Source organism: Lathamus discolor, chromosome 5 (genome assembly GCF_037157495.1).
Source record: "Lathamus discolor isolate bLatDis1 chromosome 5, bLatDis1.hap1, whole genome shotgun sequence".
In the NCBI taxonomy this organism is placed as follows: Eukaryota; Metazoa; Chordata; class Aves; order Psittaciformes; family Psittacidae; genus Lathamus; species Lathamus discolor.
In genome coordinates, this window is record NC_088888.1 from 26816838 (window position 1) to 26834784 (window position 17947).

General features: G+C 39.4%; 1 protein-coding gene across 6 annotated transcripts in view; it reads right to left on the reverse strand.

Moving 5' to 3' along the window:
• Positions 1-17947, reverse strand: part of PRKD3 (protein kinase D3) — a 44581-nt gene that overhangs the window by 7906 nt on the left and 18728 nt on the right. For all 6 annotated transcript variants that reach the window (XM_065680100.1, XM_065680099.1, XM_065680103.1 and 3 more), the window contains 7 exons: positions 15725-15802; positions 14163-14346; positions 12513-12636; positions 6018-6095; positions 4182-4458; positions 1138-1190; positions 246-318 (listed from right to left, as the gene is read on the reverse strand). In XM_065680100.1, the coding sequence (XP_065536172.1) occupies positions 246-318; positions 1138-1190; positions 4182-4458; positions 6018-6095; positions 12513-12636; positions 14163-14346; positions 15725-15802 (867 nt within the window). The remainder of the gene's footprint in view (positions 1-245; positions 319-1137; positions 1191-4181; positions 4459-6017; positions 6096-12512; positions 12637-14162; positions 14347-15724; positions 15803-17947) is intronic.

The window sequence follows — 17947 nt, forward strand, 5'->3', positions numbered from 1 at the left end:
AAATGCAATGCATATGCTGCAATGATTTCTATGCCAACGCAAAACTCTAAATGCAAAAAAATTAACTGTAAGAAACACTACACAAAAACCACACAGAGACAAGGTAACATGATCCAAACAAAACTTCTAATGTGATAAACTTCACCTGGACACTCTAGGTACAGCTAAGTAAGTAAGAAAAGAGTAATTGTAACGGACAGACATTCTAGCTCAGTAAATGCATAATGGAATCAAATGTAATTTACCTCCATATACAATACCAAACTGACCAGATCCCAGCACTTCATCAGCAAATATCTGGTACACAGAGCTGATATCCTAACGCATGAAAAAAAAAAGAAATCACAAATAACAGGAGTAATCAAAATGTTCATAAGCATATTAGTATATAGCATATAAGTACTGGTTAAGCTGTATTTACATTTGACATTAATCAAACTCTGCAAAGGGTACCACCATTACCCTTACTGGAGTGGAAAAGCACAACAAACTTTTCCTGAAGAGGATCCACTTAGCTGCACTGTAAGTAGAGACAGTCAACTATCAGTTGTGCCAGGTAAGTAGATGACTTCCGTATTTAACACGGACTTTGTTAGCTAGAATATCCTGGTGTTGATTTCTCATCTGGACGCTGTTACTACCAAGTACTTTGTAATCCCCAGGTATTACAAAGGTGCTCCAGGCTACGGCGCCTCTCCTATGAAGGCAGACAGAGAGCTGGGCTTGCTCAGCCTGGAGAAGAGAAAGCTCAGGGGAGACCTTACAGCAGCTTTCTGTACCTAAAGGGGCGTACAAGAAATCTAGAGAGGGACTTTTTACAATGGCATGTAGGACAGGACAAGGGGGAATGGCTTTAAGCTGAGAGAGGGTAGATTCAGATTAGATGTTATAAGAAAATTCTTTAGTATGAGGATGGTGAGACATTGAAACAGGTTGTCCAGAGAAGTTGTGTCTGCCCCATCCCTGGCAGTGTTCAAGGCCAGGTTGGACGGGGCTTTGAGCAACCTGCTCTAGCAGAAGGTGTCCCTGCCCATGGCAGAGGGGTTGAAACCAGATTATCTTTGAGGCCCCTTCCAACCCAAACCATTCTGTGATTCTATGAAATATACACCATTATTATACAATGCACATACTCACCACATTCTCTTGGACCTGGCAATTTGAAACAGAGATGCTTAAAGATAACTCTTCTGCAATAAAGAAGACATGACTGAGTAAGTAAGTACGAAGGGCACGGGCTTTTTTTTAGTAAAAAGGGGGGGGAAAAAACCCAAACTAAAACAAAAGCAAAAATCCCCAACCATTTACTGACTTCTAACCCAGTCATGATGAAACAATTTTTATTGATGTTCTGCAGAAATGTCATATCCTGGAACATGGATTTCATGGATTGATTAGATAAATAGCCTTATGAGTTCTCCTGGAATTATTTGTCTATTTTTTGTCATACCACTGATAACAGAAAGAGTAGAATGAGTGTGTACACAATAGAGAGCTAATGATCCAAAAGCAATAGTAATGTGGCAATTGTATTGGAGTTCATTAAACTACTAAGAATTTCCAATAGTAATACAGAAAAATACAGGGAAGCCAACCAGGTAGATACCTTATAGTCAAATGAACATGGTTACTAATTTCCTTTGGCATCATAGGATGCAGAATTAATGCATGAGAAAAGTAAACAAATCAAGCAAGGCAAGAAGGCCTGATAATTAAAAAAGCAGTAAAACCCATAATATAAACAATCTTTGTTTCATGGATTAACTACAGAAGTGTACGAGTCTTTGGAATATAAGGGCACATCTTGGAAGTGTAATTTGCAAGTAAAAGCATGAGATAAGAGAATTTTTCAGCCTTCAGCAAATTTTGACAAGAAATTTTCATTACAGGAATAATATTAAGATGCACAGACAAGAAGAGATATGTCAAGGCAGGCAGAAAACACCCCTTTCCTTTCACTTCCAAATACACCTACAAGGTGGAAAGAAGATATACTAGCCCTTTGAAAAAGTCTTCATTAGCCTTATGAAGAACCATGAGCTTAAAAACCACAATTTCAGAGAACAAAGAAAATGTCTGTATCTGATTTTTGCCACCTGTGCTTTACCTTAGATAAGTAATTTAGAGCCTTAAGATAGGAATAAATACTAGTTCTCAAAGACACCCTTCATATCTGAAACATGAACTGGAATTACAGCCTTGCATATGTCTACTGATTATTGACTATACCTAAATCTGCATTGGAGTAACAGTACAGAACACAAGGAAAAACAAGAAAGGTGGTAGACAAAAAAGTTACTAAGGTCAACACAAACAGTTTTTGAAACTGTTTAAAGAGAACACACTGAACCCTTCTCCACAGATGGCTACAGCATACAAAATATCTGGTAGGTAGTCCGAGTTACTACTTTCAAATAAACTGATTGTCTGCAATGCTAACAGCAATGGCTAAAAAACAGACACTTCGGAAGAAGTCAGTAATGCCGGATTCAATATGCAACCTATACCAAGTAACATCTTACTAATCTCTCATTTCAGCTCAGAAACATCCCACCTCAACCACCAAGCACAAGCCCAGAAAGGACTCCTTCCCTTGGGTCAGACTGGAAGAGCATCCTCCTTCCTAGCCACTTGTCTGGCCAGATTGTGGTATAAAGTGGTAAGCTAGTGTCTTGTGGACATTTCAATACTATAAATTCCCTGATGCTGCTGAAAGCATTTCAAGCAGTAGCAATATCTTCCTCCTCTTTCAGTCTTGTCATTCGAAAGACCATATTACAGGCTTCTGGGGCTTTGTTTTTTTTCTAACTAGAAGACTAGTTTTCTTAAAGACTTTTGGAAACTTTTGATGTCTTGTAATGTGTAGGAAGAAGAGGGATGAATGGATATTTTGTGGGCTTTTCAGAGTTTAAAAAGCAACCCAAGTTGTATAAGGATGTGTGAATGCCACTCCACAACTCACGGTAGTTACTTCTACTCCTAGAATCCTAAATGCGTCTAAATACTTCAAAATACTCCATCACCATACCAACCCTTGCAGCTCTATTGCCTACAACTGCCAAGTTTTAATATAAAAATGTTATTATTTACATCTGAAAAAAATATCGATTTTGGGAAAAGGAACTTTGCGAGTCTCAGCAACAGTAAGCCTTAGGTTCTAGAAAACAAAGTGAACTTTGGTGCATATATATATTTGGAACTAAGAATTTCATATTGAAAGTAGTATTTTACATATGTATATGGCCACTATCATCTTACAGGTATGTTTCTTCACTGTAATTGAATACAGATACCAGTACTGGCATTTCATAGTTTACCATTTCAGACCATGGTTGCACCATTTTCAGAAGATGCCTTTACGTAACACTAGTGGTTACATGTTCTTAACTGTTGCTGGTGCAGAGTAGCCAGACGTCGGAGACAGAGAAACTAATCTCACAATCTCCTGCAAAAAAAGAATCTCACTAAAAGATTAAGAAGTAGCTGAAAGATAAGAGGAAAATAAAGAATGAAAACATAAATCTCATTACAGAATGTGAATTAATGTCATCACAAGGAACAAGATGTGTGAAGAGAAAGATCACAAGATACAGTTTAGTGGAGTCTTGAGAATGAATCTGATCCTACGTCAGAGAAAGAAACAGAGGGCAGGCGCATAAGAAGAATAGGGCACTTTTTATCACGACCTACAGCTCAGCAAAAGTCCTTTCCAGCACTGGTGGTATTTACATTTTATCACTTACTCCTTTTCTTCTCTGTTACTGACATCTCACAGCTTTAATATATATAGAGGATAACATCAAAAAATATCCAAGTTTAGTTTACAGAGTATATGGTCTGAATATATTACTTAAGTATATTAAAAATATCTAAACTAAGGTCCCTTTTTACGTCCAGCAACTACATGTGAGATCTTACTGCTCCTACAATAAAGCTCTGCAACACGCATTCATATTGTAAATCTGATTCGTACCTACTACTACCTGCTACACCAGATTGAAGGAGTTGTCCACCCTCCACAAACCTGAGTGTCACTTTTTAGAAACCTGTGGGAAATTATGGACACAATTCAGCAGAGGACAGACAGAAATACTTCACTCTAAATAAGACCTTTCCTGAAAGGAATCTTTACTATTAACAGCTTCAGAATATGAATGATAGTGCCTTGTCTGCCTGCTTACTGTGATCTTTTCCTTGTCCTGCAGCAGTGCAAACGCTAGCTTGAGGAGTGACTGGCATCAAAGCCTGACGAATGGCTTTCTCCCAGCCCTGAGCTACGTCAAGTCCAACTCCGGTGGCAGCAAGAACAGGACTGTGATGACTGCTGCCATTGTTTTCGCCAACAAAGTACACCATGGTGTCAGTGATGATCTCAAAACAGTAGGGGTTGCTGCCCTGCACCACGTTTGAAAGATCTCGAGGCTGAGTCACCTGGAGAATTTCTGAAAGTGGAATCTCCTGAAGAAAAATATTAAAGGTTAAAAAATGAAAATGCACATACTATTTTTATATACTGGTATTCAAAACTTAAAGTGCTTGCAAAGAAATAAAATACATCAAAATACCAAACACCAAGCCTCATAACTAATGTCAAACTATGCATGACCATTGCCCACCCACAGCTTTCTGAATTCCTTTCTACAAGCCTAGAGAGACTTACAGCCCCAGCACAGTTCTCTTGATACATGCATGAGACACCCCACTACCACACACAAATGATGCACAAGTACAGAATGACCATTTCCCCCTTGCAGTTTATGCAGCTTAGCTAGAGAAGATGACAGGGGAAAAGTGAAACAAGACAACATTATGAAGATGATGCAGTTATATGAACTAGTCAATAAGCACTGCTTCACTTATCTGAATCATTTTGGGTAAATAATCTCTTTCATACAGATATTAACAATTTCTGACTCCTCGGCCCTGACAGTTTAAGATCATAGTATAAGCAGTACTAGAGAACAGATCTGAAGGAAGAAATGGTTGCAAGTTCACACTAGCTGGAGGAGGACATTCCACATACATAGGAAGGTGTACATGTACACGTCACTTGCAAGAGTAGTGAAGAAGTAGGTGAACACGGGGCTGGCATTAAGGTGATAAGAGACAACAGGCGATTAAGACGAAGAACAAATAAATGTAAGGGCAAAAATCTGAATTATTCTAACAGCAAAGACAAATAACCTGAGATTTAAGCAATTAACAAGAGGGGTGCAAAGGGGAAAGTCAAAGGACTAGAAGCAGTGACATAACGGAGGAACAAGCAAGGAACATATTTTACCAGCTGCGTTTTGAATGCACAGGGCAATACAAGTTATCAGAGAGGTCTGAGAAGAAGAGACTGCATTGGTCAAGATAGGGATGAAAAGGATCTGGGCAAGTTTAGCTGGGTGTACAGAGAAAAGGCTTGGTCTTATAAAGGAAGAAGCTGCAAGATTTGGTCCCCCACCTAAAGGTGTAAGACAAGAAAGGGAAAAATCCTGTTTATATATTCAAACACATTTTCTAAATATTCCACCATTGAACACATTGTAATATTAACAATACACTAAAATAATTGCTAAGCTTCATGTACATAATGCCAGGCTGCACAGTAAATTTTCCTCTAAATCTTGCTTTCAAGTTTCAGTTGTACAGTTGGAATAATTTAATTTCGAGATCAAATGAAATACATAAGCATGCAAACTTCCAGTCACTACTTCTATACAGAATGCAAAAACCCTAGCCTTCATTAGACCGGCAGCCAAACAGATTCTCTGGTAATTGTAAAGAGGGTTTAATTTGCTAGGTAATTCAGAACAGTACATGTAAAATGTAAGGAGAGACATAAGGAGAGCTGCAAGCAACTTCTCAAAATTGGTCCTGGTCATTCTCACTTACAAGGTTTGGCCAACAATTAACCTGGTCAGTTTTGATTAAAAAAGATGAGGAAATTGAGAAAATACTTATACTGCTCACGAGTAGATTTTAGATCAGCAAAACACTGTGCAACATAATTATTACTCAGCATTCATTACCTTGTAATATTTTGTTCCTGATTCATTTTGAAACAGCGTGAGGCATTTGCTGTCCAGTCTCCAGTAATGTCTTTTTCTCTACAAAACACACAGTACAATAATGTAAGAAATAAATTGGTATGGCTTTGATTACCTGATAATTTAAATAAGAAATGCTTAAAATTACTAACATCATCAATTAACATAAATCTACATGACCAGATACATGAAAAAGAAGCTCAAAAGTTATTTCCACAAACCAGAAGAAAATATCACTTACCTAACAGTAATAGCAGTGACAACAGCAGCTATCTCATACAGGAAAAACACTCACCTACATGGGTTTCACTCTAGGTAATACGCATCCTGAACCTGAAGCATTTTAACTTAGCAACAATTGTTAGGAGTCATGCTTTCTCCCTCTGAGCCCTCACACCAACATCATAAGGGTTCAAGGGACTGAACAAGCCTAACAAGTCCTTAATTCTTTTGACATTCTTGAACTCTGTGTTGACAAGAGCCTACAGGCAAGACAGACAGACTGTGAGATTCAAGTGGACAAAGTATCTTGGGGGGAAAAGAAAGAAAAATAGAACTCAAGACGGACTGAACAGCCATTTTCTGAAAGTCTCCACCAATAAGAAACATCTGCACCAGAATGAGATCCAAATTGCACATAACTGTCTTGTAATTTTAAGCAGAAGAAACAAAGAAACTTTTAATATGTATGACTGTATGAGACTAACTTACTTTGCTAGCCCCATGCTCACATATTAAACCCATTTTTATGTTTGCATGACAAAAACCCAAGACCCTCAATTCTTGCTTAGGATGCAAAAGTTTAAAACATAATACAGGAGAGCTTAAACACCTTCAATCGTGGGGAAGCTAGGGCTACCTGTAGCAGTTAGACAAAGAAAGCTAGGCCATGAATGGCTTTAACTAAATGGAATTCCCAGGCAGCACTGAATGGAAGATGGGTAAAGATGTAAGGATGAACCTGTCTCTTGGACATATATATGTGGAGGATTGGCTTGTCGAAAAAGGTCAAAAGGTCACGTTCCCATCAACCAGCTGAAACAAGACATCTGTGTAGAACATGGTGCAAACCTCTCATGCCAGATAATGAGGAACTGAAGGACACCGGCAAACAGCAACATACTATGACCAATCACAGCCAAGACCACTAAGTGATAAGTGCATGAGAAGGAGGATGGTGGGGGGGTGCACGGTGTAGCTGCAAAAATGTAGAAGCTATAAACCAATGATCTTGTAACATGTAGAAGCTACAAACCAATGATCTTGTAACATGTAAAAGCTATAAGCCAATGATCTCTCTGTAACCAAACTATAAACATGCAAGCAAGGTATATAAGTATCCATCTGCTTAGCAATAAACGAGACTTGTTGGTCATCATCTGATGAGCTCGTCTCCCGGCGATTCCCACAAATGGTGACCCCGACGCGATCCCTCGAACACCACGGTGGGACGACGTAAGTTGCGCTCGGGTCCTGATTGCAGCCACAGGACGGTCAAAGCGCCAAGATCTCAAGATTTTAAGCGCCAGACCCTGGGTGACCGTATAGACGAGCCCGGCCGATACGCGCCGCCGAAACCTGAAGGGGCTGCAACAAGCGCGCTAAGGTATGGAAAGGCAAGCGGCATACGATTTATTTACTGCCTTCTCACAAAAGCGGCAGGTTAAAGGGATCGACCTGCAGAAAGAGCTGCAGGGACTGTTAGCTTATGGACAGTCTAAGGAATGTTTTGTTAACCCTCACACTGTCCATGAATTAGCAGAATGGCGAAAATTTGGAGATAAGATTTGGCAAGCTATATATAATACCCTGTTAAAACAAAAGGCTAGGAAGACAGCAGGGATCGGGAAAGCTCCGAAGAACGCAGCCACAGAAGGCAGTGACACTGTGAAACATTTGTTGGTCATTTGGAGAACTATTTTAGAGATGTTAAAGTCAAAAAGTGAGATCGTGGAACCCAGTGTCCCCCCCCAACCCCTGGCCACCCTTGAGCCTCTGCCAGTTGCCACCGCGGCTGCAAAGTCTGAAGACAGAGATGAAGACACTCTTTTTGACCCGGACCCTATTGACCCCAAGAAAGAGCCTGTGCGTGCTCATCAGGCTGCTGTTGCTGCTCCTGAAGTTCTGACGCCTGTTAATTCTGATGCTGACCTGGATGATCCTTTTGACATGGAGCCAGAAAAGAAGCCTAATTTATATCCCCCAGATCCTCATGATAAATGGACAGCTGTAAAGGGAGAAGCGAGATGGGTGGGGGATGCAGATGTATTGTGTGCTTTCCCTGTGATGTATGTGCTGGATCAAGACCCGCGGTGGGAAGGTCTCTCGTATGCCCTTATCAGAGGTATTGGGAGGACTGTGGTGGACCGTGGCGGACTGTGGACTTGGGGTCCCATATACAACTCATTTGATACAGTCTGTCTGTGATACTCATGTACTAGAAGTTAGCAAATATGTCTATGATTCTATTGATGCTTGGAAACCTTTATAGATATTGCTGGCCACTTCTTCTGACATAGACTGGCCACCTGTGTCAGAATGAGTGTGCATTTTGATCAGTATAAAAGCCCAAGCCTCATGCGATGTGAGGGAGGCAGAGCTTCTGCGGGGACGCTCACTAGGGCTGAGCCTGCCACCTCACACTGCGATGATGCTTGTTGGAGCTGGTTTCCTGATAGTCTTCACAGAGTCCTTATGCCACGTTCTGTACGTGAGACTGTGTAGTGGGAGTAATGATTGTCTGGATTTTGCGTTTCAAACATTGTAGTTGTGTGAAATGTGCTTGTGGGATCCCATATGCATACGTATGTGTCTGTGTGTGTGTGATGAGAGCAGATGGTGTTTTATGTATTTTTTTTTGTTATCGTGTTCATGTAAAAGTTTTTAACAGGTAGTGGTTTAACATTTCAGGCAAGAAAGGGTTAAAGCAAAAGTGTGGTTGCTGACAGGTATTTATGGCTGCTGCTGAAGCAGGCAGGCAGCTGTAGCTGCTGCCGAGCAGGCTGCTGTTTGTAGCCGTGCAAAGCAGAGTGAACAACTTCTGAAAAAAAGAAAAAAAAAAAAAAAAAAAAAAAGGGGCGGGGGGAGAGAAGAAAAGAAGGTAAAGTTGCAGAGCACAGGTAGACAAATGCGAATCCAGGTGATAGATTGGAAATCTATTCAGAGAGAGGCTCTGTCAAACAATGATTTTGATTGTTGCAGGAAAAGATTCTCGCCTTTCCTGTTAAGTACCAGATTAACGCTCAAGGTCAGGCAGTAAATGCTGAAATGTCTCCCTTAAATTGGAAATTGCTATCTCAGTTAAGGCAAACTGTTATTTCTACAGGCATTCAGTTTGAACCCACTAGGCAGATGTTGTCATATATTTGGGGAACAGATTTGCTGTTATATTAAAAGTATTGTGAAATTAATCCTCACCCCTTTGCAGTTGTTGTTATGGAACATGTATTGGCAGAAAACCTGTCAAGAGGCAGTTGCAGTTCAGCGAGGCCAGGGAGATCCCCTGATTGGGGTGCAATTACAACACCTGATGGGAACTGGACAGTTCTCCACTAAGGAGGCTCAAGTCCAGCTAGGTCCAGAATTGTTAAAAGAATCTATGAAACTAGCCTTGCTACTGGGGAGATCATCATCTGCGTTGAAACGACTATTCGTTGTTCCAGGTGTCATCGATGCTGATTATATGGGTGAAATTACGTTAAATTATTTATGCATCTTTGGTGATAAACAAACTCCAGCGGTTATTAAGCACTTTGTACAAACAGAAGATAAAGCCTTCTTTTAAGGCGTACTATCGAGATCCTAATACAGATCTGTGGCAGGGATCGGCAGAAGTAATATATCTGGGCCGTGGTTACGCCTGTGTTTGTGTTCCTGCAGGACCCTTGTGGGTACCATCCAAGTGACTAAGACCGGCTGTTGCAGAAGCTCCAGTGACGGCGTCTCCGAGCTAGTGTATGGACCCTGACTCGCAGGCCCGGGAGGAGCGTTACTTGCGCCAAGCGCTACAGCCACTGATAGAAGAACTTAACTCCTTAGTCAACACAGAGCTTTCATTGAGCACGGTCGCCCTCCTAGATCTGGTCCATGGCCACAGGCATATAGTGGTACAACTGAGATTGGTGATACAACAAGTGTTTCGATAACTCTGTAGTTTTTGTCATCAGTGTGACCCTACAGTAGAATTGTATTGTGGTGGTTGTCAGTCTATAAGGCATCCTCGCCAGAGTTGGCTGAAACAAAGACTTTTTGTATAGTCTGTCAAATTATCTTTTATGTAACCCGCTTATAGCGCGTCAGAAATATTTAGCTGATTTTAGAAGTTTCACTTCATAGAGCTGCATATACGTTTGCTTTACAAGCTGCTTCGCCATTATAGGTCTCATAATTATAGGGGGCTTGTTACTTTGTTATGCTTTGCAATGTTGTTCTGCTTGTTTACAATGACTCCTGACTCAGTCCTTATTCCTTTATAAAGAAAAAGGGGGAATTGTGGAGGATTGGCTTGTCGAAAAAGGTCAAAAGGTCACGTTCCCATCAACCAGCTGAAACAAGACATCTGTGTAGAACATGGTGCAAACCTCTCATGCCAGATAATGAGGAACTGAAGGACACCGGCAAACAGCAACATACTATGACCAATCACAGCCAAGACCACTAAGTGATAAGTGCATGAGAAGGAGGATGGTGGGGGGGTGCACGGTGTAGCTGCAAAAATGTAGAAGCTATAAACCAATGATCTTGTAACATGTAGAAGCTACAAACCAATGATCTTGTAACATGTAAAAGCTATAAGCCAATGATCTCTCTGTAACCAAACTATAAACATGCAAGCAAGGTATATAAGTATCCATCTGCTTAGCAATAAACGAGACTTGTTGGTCATCATCTGATGAGCTCGTCTCCCGGCGATTCCCACATATATACTCTTTATAAAAATCAAGAATCAGGAAACACTTTAGAGGACGGAAAAAATCAAGGAACATGTGGTAACTCCCTCGGTGATTCAAAATCTGCCTATACCCTATTCTGAGAAAGGATGGGCTCAGGGTGAAGAAAACAATATAGATGATGATACAGAAACTTCTCTTTGTAAAGGGTGGAATATCTTGTTACCCAGGATGAGCAAGAAAAATACAGATACTGCTGTTAAAATGAACCTCTCTGGAACTGACAGAAAGCCCAACTTGTTCAGGAATAGGAAACAGTCTGACATTGCTGAGAACAGAGGGGTCAAGGGAAATAGCTGATGTTGTAATGCCTAATACGGAAGTCTCCTCCCATTAGGGAGCTCTATGAGATCTTGCTTGGCTGACAGTATCTTGCTTTGGAGCAGAATACTCCACTTTATTTGCATGGCCTTCTCAGTAGATGTCATCCAGGTAGCAGCCAGGCTGACACCAGAATAAAAACAAACTAAGCTAAGGTGTACAATCTGACCACTGTTCCGTGAAGAGGTTCAAAAACATCCATGGAAGAAAGTACTGGCTGTACTGAAAGATTAAATCAGAGCATCAGAGCTGAGTACCACGCCTACCATGAATACTTCAGAACTATTTGTCTTCGCCTGCTACCTGGCCTTAGTTTTTCATAGCCAGCTGATAACTGTGTCTGTTAAGTAGCCTTGGCTGGAATGTTATCTGAAATACACTAGATACTTATTTTAAATAAATATATCTAAGCATTATAAAACTGTACTTCAAAAATGTTCTTTAAGGCAGTTTCTGACAGACCACAGTGGTCTGTTTAGTTGATAATCACAAAAAGCAAAAATACTACAGTAGCCTGAGCTGACTAGTGTCACCCCTCCTCAGCCTGACTTTAGGATAACTTACATTAACCTTGTTTCTCTAAATTCTTGTAGTCCCCTTCAATTAGACTTCTGTGTAAACACAAGGAATGCAAAAGTATTTATGCTGCCTTTCATGAAGTCTCAATATAACACACTACTTCATCTGGAAATGTCTCGACTTCATCCTTTTCATTCATCTACCAAAAGATGAGAGGATCCATTCCCTCCTATCAGACAACTCTAAGGAACCCAGTTATTCTTCCTTATTTTCCTTCCCAATACATAAACCCAAGGAGCTTGTCTAAGAAGGTTCAATTAAGAGGTGATTACTGGTAGCACTGTGAAACAAACAATGTAGTCTTTTTGGAGGACGCTTGAATAGCTAAGGACAGAATCACGCCACAATTCCTTATACCAGTGACATCAAGAGGAGTAGTGAGTTTCTGGAGAGTAGGGTGCGTTCAATAATGCTTACTTTTAGATACAGCAAATTGATGGAGGAATGAAGGGCCCTCATATCTACACATAAATATTTACAGACAGCTAGATCATTAGAATAACAGTGTCAATAGTTAACAGTTCTTTCAAATGATACTGTAAACCGGAATATCTAATTAAGATAAATAAAATACACTGGTTTAGAAAAATAATCTAACTTAATTTAGGAAGAAATTAAAGCCACTGACCAGATTGTCTCTACTAGTATAGTGGACCATCCATCCTTCCTTCACCATTGTACTGCTCTTCCTCTTTGTGTGCTTGATTGACTGTACAACTCTCATGAGTGGAATATTATTGCTCGTTGAAGGACTAAAAAAAGATAGAACAGTTCATATTTAACAAACAAAATACAACAGTACTGCAATTATACTGGTACTACACATTTAGACCATTATTTTCAGGAACAGGCACCTTTTCTTCCCATACAAATTTTATTCATAGCTGAAGCTGGTAAGGTATCCGAGTTCCCACTATCTCTCCTAGTGCAAGTGTTGGCAATACGTAAATTGATCTACAGAACAGAAGAAACACACTGGAGTGAGGACACCTACAGAAACCATCTTCTCTCAAAAAACAATTAGCTGAGACTGCTGGTCTTAATCCAGCATAAAAATACAATGAACATCAGCATCACTATTATTTTCTCTTGTCTAAGCTGACTATGCTACTTCTTAATATTTTTATTACACTAATGAATGTCCCTAAGCATACTTTCTAGTTATGAAAATATTAACAGGGGTGTGTTAATGCAAATCACAGCTGCACTAGAAAATTCCATCACTGCTCAGGGATGGTAACTGTTCTGCAGATAAAGATTTGACAATCTCTAATATTCTGACAGTCACTACTTAAACATACATTTTTTTAAAAGCACTGAAGATGGAGTCAACCACTAAGCTACCTGCTTTACACCAGAGCTCCTACATGTGGCACTAGCAGAAACATTTGTAAATGAAATCTCAAATTAGATTCAAAACAAAAAATGTAAAGATGCTTTAACACAGCATTCTGTGTAATTCTAGTATACAGAATATATACCATATAGTATAATTCTACAGTATAAGTGTAGATGTCACAGGATGCTCTACTTGCTAAAAAAATTAACTGCTTCAAATCCAATTAGAATTAAATGGAAAAATCCTACCTAGAAGTGGAACACAAAAAAGCTGATACTTCCAACTCAGGAAGTCCTTGACCTATAAATCACTGAAAGTTGGGAAGGTATCACTATGTTTTTCCTCACATACTTGAATGTTAAGTCCAGAGCTAACATAACCTTTAGTCTGACCTAATAGAACTGTTCTTATGTTAAGAATGACATAAGAAAATCAGGATGACACTATTCAGAATACAGAAAGTAAGAAGACCAAACCTGATTATAGGAGCTATGTAACAGTGATTACATGCACTACATAACACATAATTCTGCCTGAATTAATAAAGATTATATTGTGAATATTAAAAAGTATCTCAAGTAATTCCTTTTAAAACCAGCAGATGTGTAACAGTAACTAAATTAGGCTGAAGTCACAAAGATCTTAGTCATGTCAGCCATGTTAAACCGTAAGTTTTACCATGTTTTGATAACATTGTTTTACCTCTTTGCTAACAGCTGTTTCACAGCACCTTTTCAATTAAGAGATTATATTACGGTAATTTTTATGTTTCAATTTTCTTGAGACAGAATAACTTTCTGAAATGTGTAAGTATTAAAAAAAAAAGGAAAGAAAAGAAAAAGACCACTTTAAGCAGTGCAAGTTGGATAATCAAAAATGTTTTACTCTCATTATTGAGGAAAGTACATTCAAAGCAAAGAAATCCACCTTATGACTTACCTGATGGTTTTGACAGCTTCTTCATCTTTGTCTGCATCAAGGTCAGATGGATCCATAAAGAAGATCTTGTCCTCTGGCGGAGAGGGCTCCTCAGCATCATCTAGACCTCGACTACCATCACTGTTCAATTCGCTGCTGTCAACTTCCATTGGCATGTCCAAGTCCTGCCCTGGAATAGCAGGTTCTGGAAACAACACAGAATTCAGATATTCTTTCAAGTATACAGTTTAAAAAAAACCAAAACCACCATACCCAAATACCACCACCCCACCCCCAGATTTCTTCCTCAGTGTCTTCAGTTCATATTTATGCAAGTAAACATAAAAATAAAATCAGAATATAAAAAGTCCCCTAGTTTTCACTACATGAGGAACTGCAAAATATGCTACTGAACATTATCAGTTTGGTTTTGCTAAATGAAAAGGCGAGACCCAACTAAAACAAGAAACATATTAAAAGGAACAGAGTAAAAAGCTTAAGGTCTAAACCTATATCTCATTAAGTAATTCTGTTCCACAAGTAATCAGTACAAAGTAACCTTTCACTGGATTACTCCTGTGAGAATGAAATTCTCCAACAGAAACCCAACTCTGTTCTTGCTTTTGTAGCCCATAATAGCAAAAGTAAGAGAGAAAAGAGGGGCTGTGGTATTACAGAAAAAGAGAAAAGCAGAACAGATCTTATTCACATCTGACTTTCTGCTAGCAGAAGTTTAATGTTTCCAAAAGCTTTATGACTTGCACTGTGCAAAATTATGAATTAAGACATACCATTAAAAATTAAGAAGCACATTAATCTATAGCCGTTTTTAGCCTCTATTATTATTGCTATTTTTTAGGCCTGAAGAGAGCTCAGTCGAAAGGTGGGAGAAAGAACAATCAATCAATAAATGAATAAATAAAAAGACTCCTTATGTCCACAGAAGAATTGTACGAAATCATAGTTCCCAAACTACATGCCCTAGCACCATCACAAGGGTACTGAAAGCTGGCTGAAGCAACAACATGCTGGCCAACAACCAAAAACCTAGGCAAGAGCCTTGGAACTGAAAAATGGAGGCACGAATGGATGGAACACACTGTGCAATGGCAACAGACCCACTGTTTTTTCCTTTCTCTTTTATCTCAGAAACTGCTGGGCTAACTCTGGCCACTAAAGATCACTGATATGGGAAAGTCATAAAAAATGGTACTACTATTCAGATAATAGTGTTTACAAATACATTTCATGGTGAATAATGAGCAGACTGATCATAACAGATGATTATTTTTTCAACGCTGAGAAAGCTTCTTGATTTTTTTATTTCCTTTGAGCAATCTCCGGCAAAGCACACCGTGTTTGCCAAGGCTGATGAAGTAAAATTGAAGTCACCAGAGCATAAGTTTTACAATGAATCTTTTTAACTGTTTTTAATGAAACCAGATCAGTGATCTCAGGCGAAGAAATTGGGAAGATAAAACAAAAATACGTAAAATATTCAAAGATGAGAAAGCCAAAAGGTAATGCATCTTGTTAGACCTCCAAAGATCTGTCAGTATTTGAAACCATGTTTCTCATATTACCTCCATTAAAAATCACCTCTCCAAGACAGTCTTTAGGCACTTTAGATGCACAGCGTTTGTGACAGTTGAATCTGCAATCTAAAATAGAAGATAAATAAGATTATGATACCAGAACCTCACTCCTACTCAGCCACTAACATGCTATCATTCACTACTTCCATCACAAACTTCAGCTCAGTTTTATACATTTGTATGTAACTGAAGACAGCACCAATGAGGTCACCTCCAGAAGGAAATTAACATTCTTGTCCTGATGTCATATGTTGATTTGCTCCACCACTATTCATTGTGTCAGCACTTCCCCTTCCAGTACACAAGTTTTCTACTTTTCCAGATTTCTCTGTGGCTATTTTTGCCATTATGATGTAATTTTTCCCATCCTCTCATTTGTTCCACATCCTTTTTTTCCACTGCTGTGATTTAAATGTCTCATCTCTACCATGTTTCCGTACCTGCCACCTTAAACTTGCAGCTACCAGAGCCTCTAGGATCACACACCTGTATCACAGAGCAAATATGCTGTGCAGTAAATAATCTGGCATCAGACAGGCTGAAGCTCCATTTCTGCCTGCTGACATAAAGGCAGACAGAATAATGTTGTGTCCAGATCTGGCCTGATGTGAAGATGGAATTTAACCTGGATGTGTGCCATTTCTGCATCTGGGGCATCAGATGCAGCCTACTGAACAAAGTTCAGCATATAACCGTCGTATTTAACAAGAATTTCCTCTATTAGCAGTATCACCATAACTTTCAACTCAGTATCAACATCATGAATCTCAAAATTCCCTACTGTCCCCACAACTGTTTTCAATCTGATAGTTTAGCCCCTTTCTGCTATCCAAGGAAAGCTCACTGTGCTTTCCTTTTCAGCCCAGACGAGAAAAATCAGTATCTCCCCAGACTAACAGCAAGTCAATATTAATAAATTAAACTACACCTAGAAACATTCTTGGGTACTGCAAGTAGTCTAGTAAACAGTCAGAAACATTCCCTAGCATACTTCTGGTCCACAGCATTACCACAGTCCCAAATAGTTCCCAGGTCTAGTTCTGATTTATATCAGAGCATCCCATGAAATTGTTCCAACAAGCAGTCGGCATACAACCACCCACGCTGGGATACTAAGGGAACTTGTTCATGAGCATGGGTCATTTTGTCCCAGTTGACCTCAGTGTCCAGGTCCAGGAATGGTGCTGGGCCCATTTTATTTTATTACCACAAATACAGCCTTAGCATCCCAAAAAGTCCAAGCAGATGCTTGGATGAATTCAAGATATCCAGGGCTGTTATGGGTACTCAGGAACACGGTACTTATGAAAGACCCATGATGCTGCAGATTTATCAATGTGCACAAAGAAGTCGTTGTGAAACCTTAAGAATCTGCAGGAGAAAGTGGTATGACAATATTTTGATTGTTTAATATCTATCCCTGATATACTGAAAACACCTATAGGATCATACTGCACAGACCAAGGCCTATCAGTATTTCTGTCCTCTGTGCACCTATAACATTTCTCTCAGCTTGTTTTCCATACATAAATTGTTATTTTACCCAATGTCATTCACTTCCTTGAAACTGATATGGTAGCCCCATTTGTTTGGCTCGATATACAGTCACAACTGCATATGGTCAGTAGCATCTATGTGTTAACTATGTTCTAAAACTGCAAAACACCTTTTTCAGGCTTCATTATTTATGTATTGCACGCATCCAAGAGTGACCCAAGTGCCGGGAGGGAAAAAAAAAAGAAAAAAATTAAAACAGCTCAGGATGCTGCCTTCAAACAGACTACAAAGACTGCAAATTAGTAAAACCAGAAATGAAAGATAAAACTACTTCTTTACTTGAGACAGCAGTATTTTTAGTAAAAAGAAAACACAGCTGTAAGCTTACAATTTTTGCTCTCCTCTACTTAAGGAAACTAAAAATGTATTCAGTTATCTCTTTTGAAATATTCACTTTTGGTACTCACATGTGACCAATTCACATGAGAGAAATGGAAAGTCCTTTCCATATTGTTTATGATTCATCACTACAGTTTCCTTTCCCAAACCAAAGCTGATAGATTTGCACTACCCAGCAATAAACAGCTGGAAGAATGTCACAATGTCATACTTGTGCCCTGGGAACTACATGGAAGTCTGAGAACTGAAGTCATGTATCTTAACATATGCTAAATGAACCCCATGCAGTTGATGAAGCCTAAGCTAGCTCAGGAA